This window comes from Genypterus blacodes, unplaced genomic scaffold, assembly GCF_046128005.1.
Source record: "Genypterus blacodes isolate CSIRO-AG114 ecotype Tasmania unplaced genomic scaffold, CSIRO-AGI_Gbla_v1 ptg000052l_1, whole genome shotgun sequence".
Lineage (NCBI taxonomy): Eukaryota > Metazoa > Chordata > Actinopteri > Ophidiiformes > Ophidiidae > Genypterus > Genypterus blacodes.
The window spans coordinates 3327645-3349446 of NW_027466864.1; the positions used below are offsets into that span (position 1 = coordinate 3327645).

Sequence of the window (21802 nt, forward strand, 5' to 3'; positions counted from 1 at the left end):
TTTACTCACGTTCCCCCTGTAGTGAATTATCATAAACAAACGCAGCCAGCCAGCCAGCCAGGCTCTCTCTGCCACTCCTCCACTCAAACTAAAAGGAAAATCCTGTAGCGCTAAAAATACCTACAGTGGCTTCACATTAATTTAAAATGTAAATAAACACTAGTTTGGCTAGTGTTGTGACGGTGCTGTTAATGTTTGTGTTGGTACCCCGTGGCTAAGCACTGTTTACCCTCTAGATGACATTGAGATCTGCTGCCGCTGTGGCCGTTTCTGTGGCTGTGAGTAATGAAATAAACCGTTAATTTGACTCTTTTTCGGCGTTCACCCTGGGTTAGTGATCTCCTGGGGCTCCAGCTGCGACACCTTGCTGATCCACAAACCATCAGACAAGGAGGTGAGGTGGGAGGGAACAAACGAGAGGAACAGGGAGACACAGAATAGAAGGGAGGGGAAAAAATAAGATAAGTAAAAGGACAAAGGGAAAGGCGGACTGTAATTGAACGCAGCACACGTAAAATTATACTTCAAGTGGCCATGAACATTTTAAATGTACAGCTGAGAAGTTGAGAAGAATGGCATATAGAGGACGAAGCAGGAAAAAGAGACACTTGTGGATGAGGAGAGAAAGAAATGGGCAATATAAGTTCTAGTGCTTCTCAACTCGCCAACTCCCAGGGCTCTTCATCTTCCCACCTACACTTATCCTGCTCCATCCTGGGACTTGGTAAACTTCAGCAATACTAAACATGTACCGGTATTGTGGAGTTTCAACTCTGCTCTCCCTGCATTTGCGTCCAAACACCTGCACAGCTTGATGACACCGACACCTCAGCGAAACACAACAAAAAGACATGGGGACTCTTTTTTTCCTCTGCACAGATGTTGGCAGGCCAACTGGGGGTGGCATTCTGAACCCAAGCTGTGCAATGTGGCCCTGTCTGGTGAAGGGGCATCGAGCCTCTCGGTGCCGGGGGCTCGGCCTGCACTTTGCAGGACTCCCGGTGGAGCCTGGCTGTGCAGAAAAAGCTCATGTAGTACTAAAACAAGAGTTAACCTGGACCAAGCAGCATTCATTTGGTGGCAGGGGATCTCTGAAGCAGATGGTGGATTGAACACTTCCTGCCCCACTAGTAAGTGCCATAAACTGTGCTTATAACATTGGTTCATGACTTCAGCCTTCCATATTTCCGATTTGAATGTACCACCGTCGGTTATAATTTGAGGTGCAATTACGTGTAGATTGAGATACATTAAAAATAAACAAAAAAAAGATACATGTACTCAAACAGAGAGGCAAGCTATGAGTTTTAGCTTCTTTCTGCAATACACATGCCCTGCAGGAATATTAACATGGCATCAAATACTGCTTGCAAAGGCCATTAAGTGTATATTCTGCAGTTACTATGCCATAAATGTGCCATAAATAAATCCAAAGCAATTTGCATGGAGAGCTGACACTTCTATAAACACTTTCTCTCATTCTATCGCTCATCTCTCCACAAGCGATGAAAGCTTATCTAATCTAATCAAGAAAAGCCACATGCAAACTCTGTGCATCTCACTTCATGGACTAACAGAGCAGAGTGGGAAAGGGGATGACAAATAATATAAGTCAGATTAGAACAGATCACTCGAAACCCTTCCAATGATGGTGGGAAGGAAAAACCAAACAAGCACAAAATTGTCATGAAGCATCTCATTCTAGAAGCGGTGGAGCTCTGCCTGCCACCCCCAGCAGTGGTGAAAGCTCCCTTTGAAGATGGAAATGGAGACTGGAAAGTAATCCTGTAAAATATAGTTCCAAATAAAGCTGCATCAAAATTTCATTAGCTGGTGCCCGTGACCTGCAGGCTGGCTTTCACCAATTTCACTTGGTGACATTCAACCTCTGTACATTGATCAGATATGCGAGGCAATCCATTTCAAATGATTACCGATATGTAGAGCTGTTACACTGTGTTGCATCTGCAACATTCTCACAGAGGTGCTGAAAGGTGTTTCTATTCCAGGCATACATGTGAAAAGGGATGGACTAAACCATTTTTAAAACGTCAACATGATGCAATAGAAAAACACACCACTCCAAATAAAGGTTTGAAAATGACCCCGAAGTTGAATCTACTGTGAGCATTCCCAAAGGCTGGATTTATTTCAAGGCAGTTGTGCTAGAGGGCATTAGGTTGTACAGGTATGGCCAATAAAAATGGAAACTCGGTGTAAATCCTGCTGTTTTTCTTTTCGAAGGTGGTGGAACATTCTGGCATGAGCAGTGTTTGCAGTTCTCAAACAGAAGGAAGGTCAAACCAACAATAATGACAGGTTGTGATAAGAAATGTGAGCCCAGTGGACAAGACCTACAACAATTTGTGTTGCGTCTTTTTCTTTTTTCTTTCTTTCCAGTTCTAGCCTGCGGCCAGGTTTGGTCAGCTCAACGGAATGAAAGACAGGTGCTTGGATGGGACATTTTCCAAGTGAGGAGAGGAAGGAGGCTGGGATAGCAAAGCTTTTTTTCACCAGCGCCTCAATGATATATTCTATGTTTTTGTACATTGATGGTGTGGTTTATAGTTAGTAGTTACAGTGAGGTGAATCTGCTGGCTGGAGCGACTCCTTGCCCTTCTTAACCACTCACGTTGATTACCCAATGCAAGAGAAGGCTTAGGGCAAAATGTTCTAAATGAAGATAGAACCGCATAGGGCTTACTGGGAGAAGTCCATAATAATTCATTGTGGCAGATGTCATTCACATTTACTGCATTCAGTCTGGTAAAGCATCAGTAACAACCCCTACATTAACAACATGTCACCCCAGTTTAACAAAGCCGACAGCTAACAACATGAACAGAAAACCTAAGAAACAGCAGTCAACATCAATCAATCAAAGCTGTACAACATACTACTTAACTGACTCAAATATGTTCACTGTGAAGTTCCAAATAGGGATAGGAACATAAAGTTACCACCATTATGTAGCCAAGATGGTGCTGATTTACTAAAGGTACAAACAATTTTGCCATGTCCTCAAGCGTTATGGATCTGGATCCAGAAGGAGATTATAACTATTAAAAGTGATTGATCCTTATGCCATAGGCCAAGCATGCAGTCAAATAACAATTTCATTCTCCAATACCCAGGTGATACTGAGGTGCAGGATCAGGAAATCTCGTCCGGATCAATCAACAAAATCCAGAGTCTGTCATTATGGAAAAACTCTTCATAAACTATGAATGGTGGAGTTGTGGTTGTAGTAGTGGGCCATCATCAAGGACACCAAAGTCAAGTGTACAGGAGAGGAAGAACACAAACCTACAGTTGTCATGGTGCTGTGTCTGTGCTCGCTGCTCGTCTTGGTGATAAGAGCAGAATGCATATAGCACAAGTCCAGGGTCTTGATACTAACAAATAAACCTGTACTTTAGCAGAAGGGTTCTGTTCAGTCCACTGACTTTAACACTCAGACTCTTGCTGAACGCTGACACACAGGCCACCAGCTGAGACCCAAAATGTATCTACGGCCACTTAATGACCAGTGCTCCGTTTATCTCCACACCAACATCACAACGCTCTTTAAATCGTCTGCAAAATCAATAGAGTGGTTGAGTCAGTCATATCGACTGCCTTTAATCAATAAGAGAGGTAAGACTGAACAATGGTGTTCATAAGAATTTCATTATGCAGAGAAACTGAGTTGTACGGTAAGAGGAGAAAAGGCAATATGAAACAAATATGATAACACTGTGTGACATTTCATCTCAACAGATAATGAAAAGATGCTGTGGGAATTTAATTCCTGAAACATGTACAGGCTCATTCTGTGTAATTTAGCATATTGGAATGTGGTTATAGATAGACAATGAACATTTAATGCCTCCTCCTTCACATTCATCACGACAAATCAGTCTTGGGATCATGATAATCCACTAAAGTTAATGCGTCTGTTGATATTTGATGCCTTCCTCTTCTCCATGTAAGCAGAGAGCACTTTCCTCACGACTTTCCTGCAGAGTTTAGCAGTCCTCAGGCTCTATTACTGCTGCTGTCACTTCCTATGTCCCAGGCCTGCCTCACACTCTGACCAAAATGTACAGTGGGTATGGGCCATCCTCGCCATGAGACTAATTATACTGAAAATGTTCCTGCAGATGTGTTCTAAACACTGCCACTCATGAGCATTGAGATGTATGCGAAGACAGCATAGTTTGCATAAAAGAGCTCTTATGTACAACGCATCCTGTGGTTGCATTCTGGTGGGAAGGCTGAACTCTCACTGTCTGCCTTTGACCATGTTAATAATAAACTCTAGTGTAGCTGGAAATATGTTGACTGACATTCATTTACCTGCCTTTGTCTTGTTTTCTCCAGGTAACATAACTAACAATTACAATAACAAAACGTGTACGCAAGTGTGAATGCGCACTCACTAAACTTCACTAATTCATGCATGCAGAGTTAAGTCTAATTTATATTGTATATGATGTATTGCATCATAAAATTGTTGCAATACATGCAATGAGTCACAGCCACACCGTGGCAAAGTCTCCAAGGTCGGTCCAAGGAGAGTCAGCGTGGGGCCTCTGGATGGCAGACTGTTCATCATGATTGGATCAGCAGGCCTTTGCAGGGGGTTAACACATCCCAGCATGCACTCTACTCCCCAGACACCATTCTCTTTCCTCTGCATGCATAAGTAATCAAGTGCAAGGCCCCTCGATGTCGATCAACAGCTCAGAGTTCAGACCGTCAGATATCTAATTACTCCTTATGAAGGTCAAGAAATGCAGGGGTTCAATGTCGGATCTGATATTTTGTTAAGACTATAATTACTTGTGTGTCATTATAAGCTTTCCTGCCATGATGGCAATGTGACATATTGATCCTTGTCTAGATAGGCCAGTGTGCAGGCAAATGCATACATGTCATTGTGGTCCAAGTGTATTCCAAGGACATCCAGAGCTGTGTAGCCTTGACATACGAACTTTCTTCATTGTTTGGATTATTTTTTGATGACTCATCCAGTGAGGCTGAGAGAAGAACAGCCAGCTGCTTGAGGAAGGTGCTTTTCCACTACGTGTCATTATAATGGGTATCCTTCACTGTAGCACATTTCTCAGACCAGCTATATAACTGAACATACACTCTGTCAGATTAAATGTGGAAAAGCTGTGGCGAGATTTGGCCAAATCCATCTTCAGGTCCACCATTAATGAGCCCAACTCGTATTGAGGATATTTTGTTGCAGCTCCCACTGAAAGCAATTAGTGGTCCAGTCGTGACAGCTTCACACCATGTCTCCGAGATCTCCGTCACTGCTGGAGCTGGCATGACAGCCATTTCCTGTTCCTGTCCTGACACTTTCCAAAAACAGCTGAGAGAAACTCGTCTGAGCTGATGACCCAACATGGGTGACAACCAAGGACGGAAACTGAATTAGTCTTTGTGACAGTCATGCAAGCAAACACCCCCATGAGCCAGAAAGATAATACTCAGTGAAGTGAACTAACACCTGGGGTCAAAAGAAAGTTGTGGTGTATCAATGGATCATATTGAGTCATAGGGCACCAGGAACATTTCAGATATTGCCTGAAGAATGAATTAAGTATTATTAATAGGAATATTGCTTACAGAGGTTTCCATGCAAGTTTGTAAATCTTAAATATGACCAATGCTTTTTGGAAGCAAAAATGTTTTTGCCACCTCTGAGAGATTGACCAAAGCCTCAAATCATCAGACCTGCAATTGTTAAATCTACATCCCATTGCAGCTTTAACAGTATCCAGACCTACCAGATGGATTCAGAACCTATAGCCAGGAGTCATTTACTCTATGATAACATTTTAGTTGCAGAAATTGGTGGGGAAAAAAGGCATGCAAAGGTTGCTGCAAGTATCTTGAAACCTCGAGTATTAAAGGATGATTCAACTAGGACTTTACTTGGACCGAATTGCAACGGCTTTGGACAGCTCTTCTATGGGTCATAGTACCATTTAAGAACAACATAGCTGCATTGATCAAGACATCGGCAAAAGGAAAAGTAACATGCACATTTAGTCTTCTTTGCGTTCTCTCTGTTCATAACAGTACCGCAACTGTTCGAAGTAAAATGGCTTAATCCATAAAGTCACAATTTTGCGTTGCCATGTTGTGAAAAATAAATAAATTGCTCAGAATGTTAAGCTTTCAACATAAATGGATCAAATTATTATTTTTTTTATAAATCAAAGGCTCAAATTTGAATTCAGGAGTTGGAAGCACCTGGTTGCTTAATAGAAAACAACTTTTTCATTTGTCATTCATTTGTCCTGATAGAATAATTGTAGCTCAACCTATTGTGGAATTCGATTTAGGTTAAGAAGCAGAGAAGGCAATACTTAGGGGAAGTTTTAATGAGTTGTAGTGCTGCGTCACTTCATAAATGTGCTCATCCAGAATTAAAAAAAAATCTGCTTAACAGCGCTCTAGTAACAATTTAATGAGAACATGTAAAAATAAACAATCAAGCTGTAGCTATGCTGAACTCTCACATTATCCATAAAGTGAAACAAACCATGTTACGAGATGAAAATACACTAAAGAGTGAGCGGCGCGAAGCACTAATGCTTTGGATTTGTTGTCCATGCCTGTTCCATACTTCATTCCATTACACTCAAAGATAAAGTGCTACATCATGATGTTTGACTGATTAGATTTAAATCAAAGACTTTTAATTTCATTATAGTTGAAAGTGTGTGTGAGAGAGTGTGGTGACTTCAGCAAACCCACAAGGAAAAACAATATTAAACACCCACAGATACAGCCTGAGTAGCATAGCGAGCTTTGGCAGATAAACAGATTTCCTCAGTGCTTTTATGTTTCATTCAGCAGTTTAGCGGGAGAAAAATGCTTTGTTTCGCATTCAGCAAAAATGCAAATGAGCTTTTGGAGTCTTTGAATTCCAAGATGGCAACGTATAACAGTCATTTTGAGCGTGTCTGTGTCAGCGAGTCTGCTGACACAGCTCCCTGAAGATGGAGAGCTGGCGTGGTTTAATCATCTTCTCACCCGCCGTATGATGATCTCGCACACACACACAGGCGGATGCATGTTCTTGCATGAAAGCATTTGCCTCTCCATCAGTTTATAATACAATACATTAAGTCTTCTACATCACACACACCACACACACACACACACACACACACACACACACACACACACACACACACACACACACACACACACACACACACACACACACACACACACACACACACACACACACACACACACACACACACACACACACACACACACACACACACACACACACACACACACACACACACACACACACACACACACACACACACACACACACACACACACACACACACACACACACACACACACACCACTTAATCTCCTCCTGCCATCAACATCTGTGGCTTTCTGTGCAAACATCAAAATGTCAAAACTAGTGATCAATACCTGTCCAATGCAGTGACAAGTCGTCTTTGTCAAATGTAAATCTTGACTGCGGAGGTGAACGTCTTAATCTCTGCATACCGAGAATTCTGCTGCCGTCAATACTGTGTCCTTCCACATCTCTAAAGCCTTTGATATAGATAACAACAAGTGCTTGGTGTGTGTCTGTTTGCTTGTGATGTATCAATGACCATCCATGGGTCTCATGAAGATCTGATGCTCCAGGTGTTAATCTAATGAAAGTCTTTGTTACCATGGTTTGTAGATTGTAATAACACAATGCTAAACACTAAACCAGTTGCAGACTAAGTACTTCAACAGCTACATTCTACATACATTTCAGAATACATTTTTGGACATACCTAAAAGGTAGTTTAGTTATGTTGATGAAACATTTGTACACGTGAAAAGGATTTCCTTGCAGTATATGTCAATGTCATTTCAGAATCATGGGTGGAACATTGATGGCCAGAAATGTCAGCCCTTATCAGCAGAAGCCATTTGGAATGCCTTGAGATTTCTGCAGTTTTTCATGAAAGGATAAGAATAGATCAAAAGTGACATTGTGCTGACCTTTTGGTGCTGAACATCTTGGCAGCGTCTTCTTTCTCCTGCTCAGAGGCTGGGGGACTTTGAGGTTGAGTGTTCAAATCTGCAGAAAGGGCATGCATGCGCACACACACAGACACACACACACACAAAGCACAGAGGGCAGGGGACAGAAGGGGAAAAAAAGAGTGAGATTTTCTGGTTCACACAGTTGAGTCACCCTCAAGTTGTCAGGAAGGTGCGGCCACATTGACTTCTGCAACCTCCATTAGCTGGCCTCCAACTGGGCCGTTCAAATCGACTCTGTATGGCGACAGGCAAACAGCAAAGCAGAGGCCAATCAACATGACAGCTGAAATACTGTCAGAGTTAAAGAGCGATATTTGTTTGACCTCTCCAAACAATGCGCATTTAAAATAACGCAGTTAATAAGCACTGGAAAATTAGGTAGGCAAGTAATTACACTGCAATTAAAAAGACCAACTACATTGTGCTTGCATAGGCAAACTTGTCACATTAAGAACAGCCCATATATGGTTAAATCCCAAAACTGGGTCTCTCTATACACAATACCTCCAAAATTGTAAAATGGCTGCGAGTTAGCCTCTGCTCTTTTATGTAAAGGTTATCAGAGACTCTGGAGGAGGAGCCCGGGTAAAAGAAGATAGGGTTCAATAATTAATGCAGAGGTCTATGCAGGCCTCACTTCTCACCCTCTGCTGTCTGTAATGAGATGAGTGGAGGGCCAGAGGGACAGAGAGGGAAGGGGAATGGGGTGATTAAAACCACTGGCTCACCCCCATCTACCTTCTTCGCCATCAGTGAGACACACAAGCCTCTGTATGCACACACACACACACACACACTACCAAGTTGTCTCATTTATAATACTTGCTGCGCACTGCCTCTATGCAACACACTGGCAAGTACCAGAGGAGAGCTGAATAAGCAGCACAGGCAGAAAGGTTAACAAAGTAGTGTGACACCGGAAGTATCTGATAATTCATTCAGGTGACATGGAAACTATGGAAGGTAGAAAGTGTTCACTTCTAATCTCAAGCAGTTAAGAAAATTGCCCTGTGGCTTCCACAATTTCCACTTAACAGCATTGGCACGATTCCGCAAACTTTCATTTTATATCATGTTTGGAACCCCTAAGTTTGATCTATTTTACCCATTTAATCTAGTAGGGAATATGTTTTGCCTTTTGTTGTTGTATGCAACACCTACAGCAATGCATCCAGAAAGACACACCCACAGATCCCGGACTGCCCTGAAAGCTCGGTTTGGATTATTCACAGGTAATGGAAATGGCACCAATACCTACTTGAACTCAGCATCCTGACAGAGTTGGTCAATCGACTGGCTATTTCAGCAGAATGACCTTAAAAGCTATAGTACATACAATTGCCTGTTTCCACTCAATGTGACACACACACACACACACACACACACACACACACACACACACACACACACACACACACACACACACACACACACACACACACACACACACACACACACACACACACACACACACACACACACACACACACACACACACACACACACACACACACACACACACACCCCAATACTGCAGTATAGGCGGTTTATTAAATGTGAGAGAAAATTCAATGCCAACAGAGTACAGAGGGATCATTTTAAAACACAACTTCTAAATCCATTTCTCTGAAAATGTGACTCATCCGCACCTTCCTTTCGGCAGTGTTTCAGGGCTTTAAAATGATTTTGGAGTGCTTTGCCAAAGCCAACAGTACCCTTTGTAAACTAATAAAAACAAAACTCAAAGTTTCATGGGTCTATATTGAAGCAAAACAAAAGACTAAAAAAAAATTCATTACAGCATTATTTGTGATTAAGGTTCAGTGATAGTAGATACACCTGCCATGCGTACAAACACAAACCAATGGATCTATTTCACCTACTAGGCAATATACAGAGTATAAAGGACAACGAGTGAAGAATAACAACTTTACATTTAGTTTTACGTCAGAGTGTAATTTGCATAATTTTGCTGCATTCAATAACCTGAATTATTAGCATATAGATTAATACAGGAACAGCTGGGTTCATTTCTGTCTTACTATGGCTAAGAAACAATATCTCAGTATCTTTAGGAACTAACAGCACCCACCCACCCCACCCCATCCACTCCTCCAGTTCAACATAATATCAGTCTCCATGCTTTCTTATTTCTTCCAGCAAAGTGTGCTGGAATCCTGGAAGTCGTAATCGACAACCAGCTAACGGTAAGAGATCACACTAAGTGTCTTGATCGTATTGATTTGCATAATGTTCAGGCTCTACCTATCCAAGCATGTGGGCCAACTCCTTGTAGGCACTTGTAACCTCACAGGTCCGTTGGCATGTGCAAATGATCCACAATGTTTCAGCCAAGAAAAACCTGCCTTGATTTTATGGTCTAGCTAGCAACCTCTGGCACGAAACTCATACACTGATGTCATGACGTCAGTTTCCTACTTCATCACAAACTCACTTTTGCTATGGTCCACTTCAATTGTATGGTGCTTCAGATGGGTTTAAATAATAAATGAATCCCAGTACAGCAATAAAACTGGGGACTGGTAGAAATATTCAAGACCATCATAATTGAGCAACAATGGCCAAAAAATAGGCCGCTTCTATAAATTCTTCCACCTAATTATGGTGGAGACATAATTTCTTCTTAACTTTATGTTCTGAATGGGATTCCAGGGTGAGCAGCCAAACGAGCCTGACGGATTTAGACCCAAATTTTAATCACAGGTTGTACTAATAAATCTGTGACGGATGAATCCCATCTCACTGAGCTGCCTATTTGCTCTGAACTAATATCAGATTGCCCTCCATCTGAAAAAATCTGTCGCCGATTTAATGCGTGAAGATTATGGCTATAGAAGATTACTTATGAAACATACGGGACTACAAGTCTATAATGGAGAGTGAGACTGCAGCCACAAAATATGCTGTGTCTGCAAGTGTGTGAGCTGGTAAAGTCACCGCTTTGATTTGTTTTGAGTTTTAGCTAGAAAGTATTCCTGTGCATTATCATTTTTTCTGCACTTTTACACCAACCTACATTAAAGCCATCAACCCATCTGCTACCTCTTGACAGGAATGGACATTGTGTATTTATATCTCTATGGCAAAAGAACCTTGTTTGAGGATGTTTTCTCCTGCCGAACTTCATTAAGCCAGCCTTGTGTTTCAGCTTAATTGTCTCTAGGCAGGCAGAGCATCCTGACAAACACTATAAGCATCCAAGCATGTAATGGATTGAGGCAAATCTCTCAGACAGACAGAGGGACAGCAGGTATCGCTGGTGCTTTGGTCTGCGCTTCTGCTGACAGTTACCGGCCGTAAAACAACAATGACAGAGAGGTACTGTGTTCAGCCCAGCGCAGGCCCGCTACAAGCTCCAGGCTAACAGGGATATTTCACACAAAACAAAGATGAACTAGGCAAGGATCCAGTGCTCTGCTATCACAAACGGAAAAATAACTCAAGACATTACCCAATGCTAAATGTCTCCCAAGGCAGATAAATGTTGTCCACTGTATGAAAGCCATACTGTGTTTTAGATGTACATTTCAAATCAGGCTGCTACGGGGTTTATGAAGGAACTGACGAAATGGTAAATAGAGATATCAGCTGTGTTTGCTGGCTAGAATCCAAAGTGTAAACGGTAGAAGTAGAGTATCGATCAGGGGAAGGATTAGCTGGCACAGCATGCAGCTGAATCACCAACAGCCATGATGAAGTAAAGGGCACAGAGGTAGGAACAACTCCAGTAACAGTATATGGCTGAACTATTATTTTTAAGTAATATATGCACCTCTTCTTTCCAGTGTACCTCATAAACACTGAAGATAGAAGGCAAAAATGAAGTGGGGCTATAACAAACAAGTGCTCTAAAATAGAGCCAGGCAATTACTGTACCTTTTCATACAAATAAGTTGATTCAACACAAAAAAGCAGCAAATTAGAGCACTGTCCACTGGAAACGGGGTCTACCTCAATTGGCTAAACCAGTGGTTTCTTAAACACGGGTATATTGTATTTACCCCTTGTAGTGCCCCCTGGTAGAGATGACTGAATTACTAGATTTATTTTTTGTGATTGCTGCAAATTACTCATCACAAAATTGATCCAATGAAGAAATGTTTAATATTCTGTTTTATGAATTCATTTCTGTTGTGTTTCTGTTTACTTCCATTTTACGTAGAGAAAAGCTACATTTTGAGCTAAATTTCAGGGTTTACAGGTGACCAATTTAGGTATACATCAGGGGTTCTCAATCTTTTGATTGATCACATCTTCATTGCCAAAAATACCTGAGCAGGGAGAGATGAAGAACATGTGGTGGTGGGGTACATGAGGACCAGAACTGAGAACAACTTCTGTGCAAGATTTTTCAGAAAGTGTGCAAAATTTCTGGCACAGCTTTCATAAATTACTTGTATGCATGCTGTACAGTACAAGACACTATAAGGCAGAAGTATAAGTCTCTGAGTGACTACTACTACAAGCCAGCTGAAAATTAAAGTACAGCCACAACACATCTAACATCCATAGGTTCTTAGCTGCAGTGGCATTTCAATCAGGGCCTGGTTTGCTGCAGTGATATGACTCATCTACCCTTCTGTTCTCTGCTTCTCCACCCTGTTGTCCCATTGTGTGCACCTAACCATTGTTTACATGTCTTCCCTCCAGTCCCTGGTGGCTTCTTACTCCCCAATTCATTTCCTAGGCTGTGTCTAGCGGCACACACAGACCATGATTGCAGTACGTTTCCTGAACTAATAGGGGTCACATTAGTCTGGCAGGAAACACAGTGCCATTATGGAAATGCTCAGTCAATTACTGGGCAACGAGTAAACACCCTCTCTGTCATTTTCAGCTCTCATATTTGCGTTTTCCTAATGGTGGCTGTGCACGGCTGTTATCTTCTTGGGGGCATCTTATCTGCCTCTCCCAGAGGACTGGTGCAATATGCTCGAGGTCAATTGCGCCATTGTTGGGTTGCCCTGGATGAGAGCGTTTAGGTGGTAAATGAGGAATCTCAATGGAAATTTTGCCAGCTGCTTGTCTCTGGAAAGGGATAATAAAAATGCCGTTTGATTTGTGTCCAAATATCATATAGTGATGTACGTACAACACCACACAATAAATAACGTTATTGCGCTGGCCTTTTTAAAACAGCTTTCCATGTGCTTGTCAGTCAATTAGGGGTCGGTTTTAAAATTGTCGCCAAATGCACAAAAAAAGTATTACTTGTACTTTTTTCTTGCAAAATAAAAAATGATGTAACCAATGATTTATAATTTGGCAGATGCTTTTATCGAAAGCAACATACATTTGAATACAATACAAGCAAAGACCTAGTCCGTGGAGAACAGTAAGTGCTTAGAAGCTGTGCCTGGAGGCAGGTACAGATAGAGAGGGGTTTTTTCCATTTGAATAAATGGAAAGGTAGGTAGACATGTCCTTGATGTTCGCCAACAAAACCCACTTACCTAAACTCTAATTCAGGTTTATGCTCCCTTATGCTCTCTGCTTAGCCAATGAACACAATGGTGTGATGTCACCTTCATACCTAATGTCTACCTGCAAATGCACCACTCTGCTCCAAGACAAATGCATTTTGTTTGCTTCCTTGCACACAATTTTTAAAATCATTACATTTGGGGGAAATTTGTGAAGGAAAACGTGTGAAAAGCTAGAGGGACCTGATGTTCATTAAATTGTGGCTTGAGGAAAGGGGTAATGTCCAACAGAGTCCTGACTGTGTGCTTCCCCTTCTTATCCTCCCATTCTTTCTTTGATTGAACATGTCAAATCAATGTCTTCCTCAATGGCTGTAAGAGTGCCAAATGTACAATCAGTACTTAATCTGTAGAACACTTTTGCATCCTGGAGTGGCTTTTATGCCTTGTTCACCCACTGCTGCTGTAGGTGCTTCCACTTCCAATTTTTTCACCTCTGTCAGCATCCTTTTGAGACACACCCATACATCACTGGTGTGGTGACCTGGGGGAAATGTGTGTAGGATGGGATCTGCTGCCATTCATCAACTTCATCCATAAAAAAGGTAGACAAAGTATGTTTTTCTAGACAGCATTTATTGGTACCATGTATTTTGCCGGGGAAGGTAGGATGGCATTTAATTTCTTTTTGACAACTGAGGCACAATGCACATGCCGACAATTTCGAAGGCAGTCTTCACTCTGACTATAACTGCCCATTATCTTAAGTGGTGGAAGATGTTTGTTGGGTGAAGAAGTCACCTCAGCATGTTCTACAGAACACCTGGGCTTACAAATGGACATCTCGTTTCAAGCCAAAGTGGTACCGGATGATAGAAGTGCTGGCTCGTTTACGTAGCAATTCTTTTCCGCAAGCAATCTCAGTCACAGGATGCGTGTCGCCCTCCATCTGCTACTGCAAGGCATTACCCTCGTACATTGAGTGCCACTTAGCTGAGTGAGCTTCTAATTCTCTTCTGCATACAACGTCAAATACAAGGAAAACACGCAAAGAGATCGAACTGGATATTTGTCAACTCTCAGCTGTTTAACATGAAAAACGAGATAAAATCAGTCTATCTCAGCCCTAGGTGCTGTGCAGATCACATAAGAGATACAGTAAAGATAAAAAATACATACGTTGCATTGTGCATGTGCATTTGCAGTTGTATCTTTTATAGACGGTGTGTGTTGGGTAATATAAAAGCTGTAATCCATGCTTGTTGGAATATCATGACAACGGAGTTCAAATGTGGAGAGCGATAAATGGTTCAATTAACAGTTTTTCCGCTAAACAGAATACAAGTTGATATTGAGCTATGAACCCTGTGCAATAATAGATTTAAATACAAGATAACAAGGTAAAATGTGCATTTTAAAGCGTGCACATAAAGTGAGCTCTCCATCAAAGTGATGTGAAGTGAGAATTCCTGCTATAGAAACCTGAATACATACTGTAGGTCCTAGGACATGAGGGAGACATTGGACTCAAGTATGTCCAATTACCTGGCTGTAACTTGCTCTGTTGGCAAGTCTGAATTATTAAAATTAGACACGGTAGGTAGCTGCTGTATGCTCCCCTCTGTAAATTTTCCACAATTAGTTCACCTTTCAAATGCACATGTACACTTCTACCGCCTCCAGCAAACTCCATCAGGTGTCACAATCAGAAGAGAAAAATTATAAAAAATTAGCCACTTAAAGATACACTGACATTAGGTCCTTGGAACAAAGACATTACTCACACCTGGGAAACAATCTTTACTCTTTACTTGCTTGTAGAATATTGCTGTATATCACCCCATGAGACAGTGATGCCAAAAAAACTACTAAGAATTCAGACTTCAGAGTTTGCTGTTGACTCAAAATAAACATCTGCTTTTCTGCCTTGGACTATTTCTGTCAGCGTTTCTTCTGGAGGTTTTTCCGTGCATGAGGTGTGGATGATGAAGAAATTGTTGGAAAAAAGAAAAACGTCAGCTTTCCAGCAAAATAGCTCTTGGCAAGGTATGCACAGAACCTAGAACACTGTCAGACTGAGTTTAAGATATGGACGCTGATGGGTCAGCTGTTCTCAGCCGAAGCATTTCTCTCCATATTAGGCTGACAGAGATGCAGTTAATGTCCATGGAGTGTCATTCAAAAATGACCCTGTCCCCGGCGGTTTGATTCATTTAGTTCTAAAGCAGTGTCCAAAATGGAACGAAAGGCAATGTTTGAATGTAATAAGAGATGGGGCCTAGATCAGATTATAGTCTGCTGTCAGCACCACATTCTTCCCATCAAGTCACATCATCTCACTGCGACATTATCATTTAATTTGGACAGAGAAAACAAACTCAGAACAAGCGTTAATTTCCTCGGCAGCTATTTGAATGATTAGTATTGATATCACAGCAAAATCTGCAGATTCATCACAAATGTCTGCCAAAACAGAGGCGGAAAAACGACAGAAAAATATGAAATGAGTGTTGATTTGCCACAAAAATGTAATCCTTTATGAAAACAAACAATCAAGAAGTACCTCATTTATCCTGTCCTCTAGATGAAGTGGTTTGGGACAGAGGGCCAACATCCTTTGTATCATTAGCAAAGTATAAAGAAAGTACCAGTACAACAGTTTACTGGTTTGCGCAGAGAAAGAGGAGGAGGATGAAGAGACAAGAAGGGGTGACTGGGCTCAGTTCCTGTGGCTTAGCACGGCAAATCCTCTGTAATCCTACAACTTGTCCCATGGAGCTGTTTACTGTATGTAGGTAAAGCTGTTACAGACCCACACAGGCAGCCCTGCTCACATGTAAACTCCATCTTACAACTGGAGTTTGTCCTTCCGAATGTTCACCAGTGCTTTTTTTTGGTAAGGGTAACGCATTTATTCCCTGGATGTCCCCTTTGAGAGAGCACGTGGGAGCCAGACAAAAGCCGCAAAGATTACATAGACCAGTGAGAGAAAACAAATCACTCATCCGGGTATTTAATGGTGGGGACAGGACAGGAGCAGGTAGTTTTGTATCCATCAGATACAACGCTGCACTGCAGATAAAAGCATACAAGTGGCATGAATACAATGCAGTTTGGGAATCTGGGATGCGTCTTTGTCAAACCCACCTGCTCTAAACTTACTCGGGTAGTAAGGGAGTACAGATCCATAAAGCGATTATCAAATGTAGTTCTTGGAAGCTTCACAATTAATTTTCAGCAGTATTTCTGGAATCACATTATAACAGAGAGCAATGGATCTGTCACTGGCATGTCATTATCTAATTGCCTTATTGTAGATTCAAGGCCCCCTGCCCCGCCTGTCTGTCTGTCTGTCCGTCCGTCTGTTCGTCCATCTTACTCACCATTTATTAACACTTTGGAACACTTTTCTAATATTCCAAAACCAAGCAGCACAGAATCTTGAGGAAGTTACAATCACAACTGGAAAGGAAAACAGACTGAAGCCCTCTATCGTAGTGTTTTTCTGCAGGCAGCTGACTCAGCAGCTGGCTGCCAAACATTGGAGGAAATTTTCCCAGCGTAGCTTAATGACTTAAACAAACGAGAAACATTCAGGTCTACTGTACAGACTGGAGGTCACATTGTGAAGACAACATTAAGAAATATGGAAGCATCGCACAAAAAAAAAAAAAAAAAGCATCTGTGGTCTCACTCGCCATTAATGAGCAAGAAGCCAAATATTTCACAGATTGTTTTTATTGTCATCAGCAATGACAGTGGTTGAGTAATTAAACAAAGCAGTAGTAGCAGTTCATCTCAATTTAGAGTATTCATATGACCGCTTACATTTTCTTCATACAAATACTAGACTCATTCAATGAGGCACAAATAAACTATGTTCTTATCATTCACAAATGATACTCCATACAAATGACAACTAGCAAGATCAAGATCCTTCCTCTAGATCCAGATAAGTTATCAGGACACGTGTTAACACAAGGCGTCAGTGCTCATTGGCATTGTGGTTGGATCACCATTTGACCCCACATTGTGATTAGACCTCCGTCAGGAATAGTTAGGTATAATGGCATTCATTCATAAAATCCACCCACCCCATTTCCTTTGCTCAGCTCCGTCGGCTCTCATTTTTGAAGTTATTACAGAGGGAGTTTTGAACTGCCGCAAATGGGGACCTATGGCTGGAGCTTGGACAGCGACAGCCCGAGCATAAAGGCTAGTAGTCATTTTGTGAGTGAATGATTGTCCATGAAGCAAGGAGGAAGGATGGCATTAAATGTGACAGCCCACCTACTGAGATGACAATGCAGATAGCATATTCAGACGACCAGAAGGCATGCCGATTGATCCAAGGTGTATAGTGCCAAGATCAGATCTACATAAAAAGTATCCAGATAAAGAGATCGGATGTTTACGCAAAGTGTAAATACGGCCATAGTCAGACAGCTAAACGGCCGTCAAGATGCGGGCAGCCTGTCTCTTCTTTTGACAATGTTTATTAATGAATATCATGCCTGTTATTTTCACGCAATGCACTAATTAAGTATTTGTTTCATTTCTCTTTGTTCTGGTGAGAAATGTAGTTAGAGACGCATATCAAAAACGATATACACAGCACATTAACAAACTTCCCACAACCAGACCTGCTGCATGATGGCTATGTTCTATTTTCACTGTTGGTACAACTTCAGTGAAACCAAAAGAGATGAAACCAAAAGCTTCGATGTAGCTTCCAACTATGTAATGATGCAAACTAGGTTGGGTTGCTGTTTTTTTTGGCAGGAAGAAAGTCTTTTAGTTCAGGAAGAGTTTGGGTGTGGACTATTAAACAGCCAGTTACAAAGTCAGCTCCTCACAGTGCTTCGACATAGCTGCACCACCTCACTGTGGTCTATTTGCTGTAAGTGCCATCAAAGAACCACTAGAGAGAACATATGTATGACAAGTAGCTACAGTAATGCTTCAACGCTGGCTACATGGCGCCATTATGGAACAAATGAGGATCATTAATGTCTCTGTAGGAACATTATTACAGCATCACAGATACTTTGGCATGGAATTACAGCAGAGAGAATCAAAGGACTACCATGGAACCACTTACATATGGATGTAGCCACTCTGGGTTACACAGAAGCACTTATTTACTTTCCCATTAAGGAGCAATATACAAGGTCAAGAGCCAAATAGTGACTGTTCAATGAAAATGCATTTTGTCCAAGATTATGTCAGGACAATCCATTTGTCAGAGGAAATGTTAAGAGTGGAAAAAAATCTTGAATCATTTCACAATTGGACATGACAAAACAACATCTTTCCAGGACAAATTCTGCCTTTCAAAGTGTCAGAGCAGGTGTTAGTAATTCAGTATTGGCCAGTATTTCTCAGAGAAGCAAAGAGCTTCTCAGCTCTACCTGAGAGCACTGTTGGTGTGTGTACGTGTGCACACGCATTAATGAGGTAGCACAGATAGATGGGATAGTTGCAGCTTTTAAACCACCACAGCTGCATTTTGTTAGGGCTGTCAGGGAAAGATATCTACTTCCTCTTTCTAACTTCAGTCAAAGTTTGATATTGTCCAAAAAACACTTAATTGTACGTTAACACACGTGCACTTGTACGTTTCTTTTTTAAAACATGTATATAATCATTCCTACTAAGCGAGTGGAGTTCAGTTTAATCAACATAAATCTCAGTGCACTAATCAATTGGTAACAGCAAGCACTAACTGATGATGGCAGGGCAAAGGTTTAATCAAAGCAAGCAGGACCATGCATAATTTGATCATGTGAGTCATCATTCTGCGTGTGTCTGTGTGTGTGTGTGTGTGTGTGTCTTCCATCCTCTGAATCCAAACAGAAAGACTGGCTCTTCTTGTATTCTCCAAAACTGGTTCTCAACAAGCAACGATTTTTGATCAGATTATGCCAAATTTTCATTTCATGGCCAGACAGTGATGATATCTCTGATTAATATAAATGAATATCAGAAGCTCATCCTGCTAAACATTTCTGCATACTTTCTAACAATATTCAACAGAATGTTCAGTTAAACATCACTCTGCTTTGATTATAATCTCAAAGTGAAAATTACATACACGTATACGGGACACATCAAACAACAGGAGGCACAGAGATCACCAACTGAGTCATATCTCTATTAACACGAGTAGCTCCTGTAAACTCAACCATCTCACTTTGCTTGTAAATTACCTGGAACATCACTAGTTTTTGACAGCAAAGCACCAAGCAAAAACAACTACTGGGCAGTAATACAAACCTGCTACTTCCTACTCTGCTCTATATCTGAATGTGCTGACGTGCTTTGAAAGATGTTTTTATTGGGATGTACATTAAGAGATTTAGAAGGACGGTGCATTTCCTCCTTTAGTGAAAGCTCATGCTGCGACTCAAAGAGCTATAGACCTTGTTTTATTATGCAATGGAGTAATAGGCTTACTTAGTTGGGAGGGATGCATTTTGGGTGCACACTGATGACTCACTTAAACTAAATCTCATCCTTTCCCTCCCTCAGCGATTGCTGAGGAGTGAAGTTCCTACACTCCCACATAAGCATTGACCTCATATGCCTTCCACTGTTGATAAACATCCAATTGTCAAGGGATAAGAGCAAGACTTAAAGGTCATATATTCTACAGATTTGCATGTCTCATTTTCACTTGGGAGTCACTCTTATAATCTCTGTGTTGCTTTAATGCGCAAAAAAAGAAGGGAAACAAAATCACATTGATCCACTTCTAAAAATCACATTGATCTACTTCTAAACTACTGCAGCAACACAGGGCACAAGAGCCATTTTAGTTTTCCGTCTCTAGAAAAAGGTGCCCTCACAAAGAGCCTGCTCTGTTTGGATTGGTTGGCTGGGTCAGGCACCATATGGTGACACTGATCAACCGCCAAACAAAAGAAGAAGAGAACTTAATCACTTGGATAACAGAAATTTTTCATTTAATCTTGACAACATTTAAGTGTGCAACCTAAACAACTGATAGAAGTCGTTGTTGCAAGAATGACATGATCGCTCACCTGGTCACAAAAACAAATTGTCATAGAAAACAATCTCAAACTTCACAGCAAAATATAAATGTGTTGGTGCAGCGGACGGCTCCAAGACTAGGTCAGGATCTAACTAAAGACTGGAAAAGTAAGAGCAAAAATTGTGTGGTCCAAGCTTTTAAATATTACATGATAATGTGAACAAAGACAAATCGTTCAGCTCCAGACCTACAAATTTGGAAAACTGGATGCATCGCTAAATTAAGTTTTACAATGTTCCAAACAAACTCCTTGCAATATTACTCTACAAAACGACCTAAACTATGAACTTTAAGCTCAAGGCGTCAAATAATTTCTCTCTTCTCTCTTTTTTTTTTTTGCACAATTTATACTTTCATGTTTTAGTTATATTACTGCAGTCTCTCCAGTATGCTGTTCACGGCCGACAGAAAGTTGAATACTATTGTTTAAACACGAAAAGAATCCTACTTACATATTTGGTCACACAGTTTCTAAAAGAAAAACTGGTTTTGGAGGGAGAAATGTTTGACACACGTGTTTTGCGAACAGTGTTCTGTAGTAGGTAAAGTGACATCAGCATCATTAATATTAATTCACAACAGGTAAACATCAACAACAGAAAAAGCAGTGTGATGCAATATGAAACAATTATCGCTCCCGTTACCTGGATTCCTCCTGCCTTTAAACGGCACTATTAACATTTCAAAAGCGGTATTCTACAGTATATGTTCCGCTTAAAAGAGGCTGCGAAGCCACACAAACACTTCACAAACATTAAACATTCATAAGGAAACGACTTATCCAGCTATATCTAAACACAAGCCAGTGACTAGTAACGGAAACACACCGGTGTCACTTACCGAGGGGCTGGAGCGCAGGGACGTGACGCGGAGAGCCGCTTCAGATGCTGCCAAACATTTTCAGAAACACAGTCGCGTTTGTCGGCGTCTCTTCATCAGCGTGCGGCGCTCTGATAAATGTGTGTGTGTGAGGGAGGGTGTTTGTGTGTCAATGTGTGCAGTGGCGGACATGCGGAGTCATTTGACCTTCTCCCAGTAGAAAGTACCATCGGTGAGACGTAGGAGAGGGGAGGAGCGGACCGTACCAAGCCGGCCTCCCAGCAAGGCGAGGGGGGGTGGAAAGGTAGCGTGTGCGGGGCTTTCTGCATAGTGTTTTAAGTTTAGGTGTCAAATCCAAATATAGCGAAAGGGGAGACAGCAAAAAATGACCTTAGATTGCACATTA

At 41.4% G+C, this 21802-nt stretch overlaps 1 protein-coding gene across 1 annotated transcript in view; it reads right to left on the reverse strand.

The window, feature by feature from the left end:
- Positions 1-21558, reverse strand: part of oxr1a (oxidation resistance 1a) — a 118602-nt gene extending 97044 nt beyond the window's left edge. Inside the window, exons 1-2 of the mRNA XM_076150305.1 lie at positions 21418-21558; positions 8035-8113 (exon numbers count right to left, since the gene is read on the reverse strand). Of these exons, the coding sequence (XP_076006420.1) occupies positions 8035-8051 (17 nt within the window). The 5' untranslated portion in view covers positions 8052-8113; positions 21418-21558. The remainder of the gene's footprint in view (positions 1-8034; positions 8114-21417) is intronic.
- Between the last annotated feature and the right edge of the window lie 244 nt (positions 21559-21802).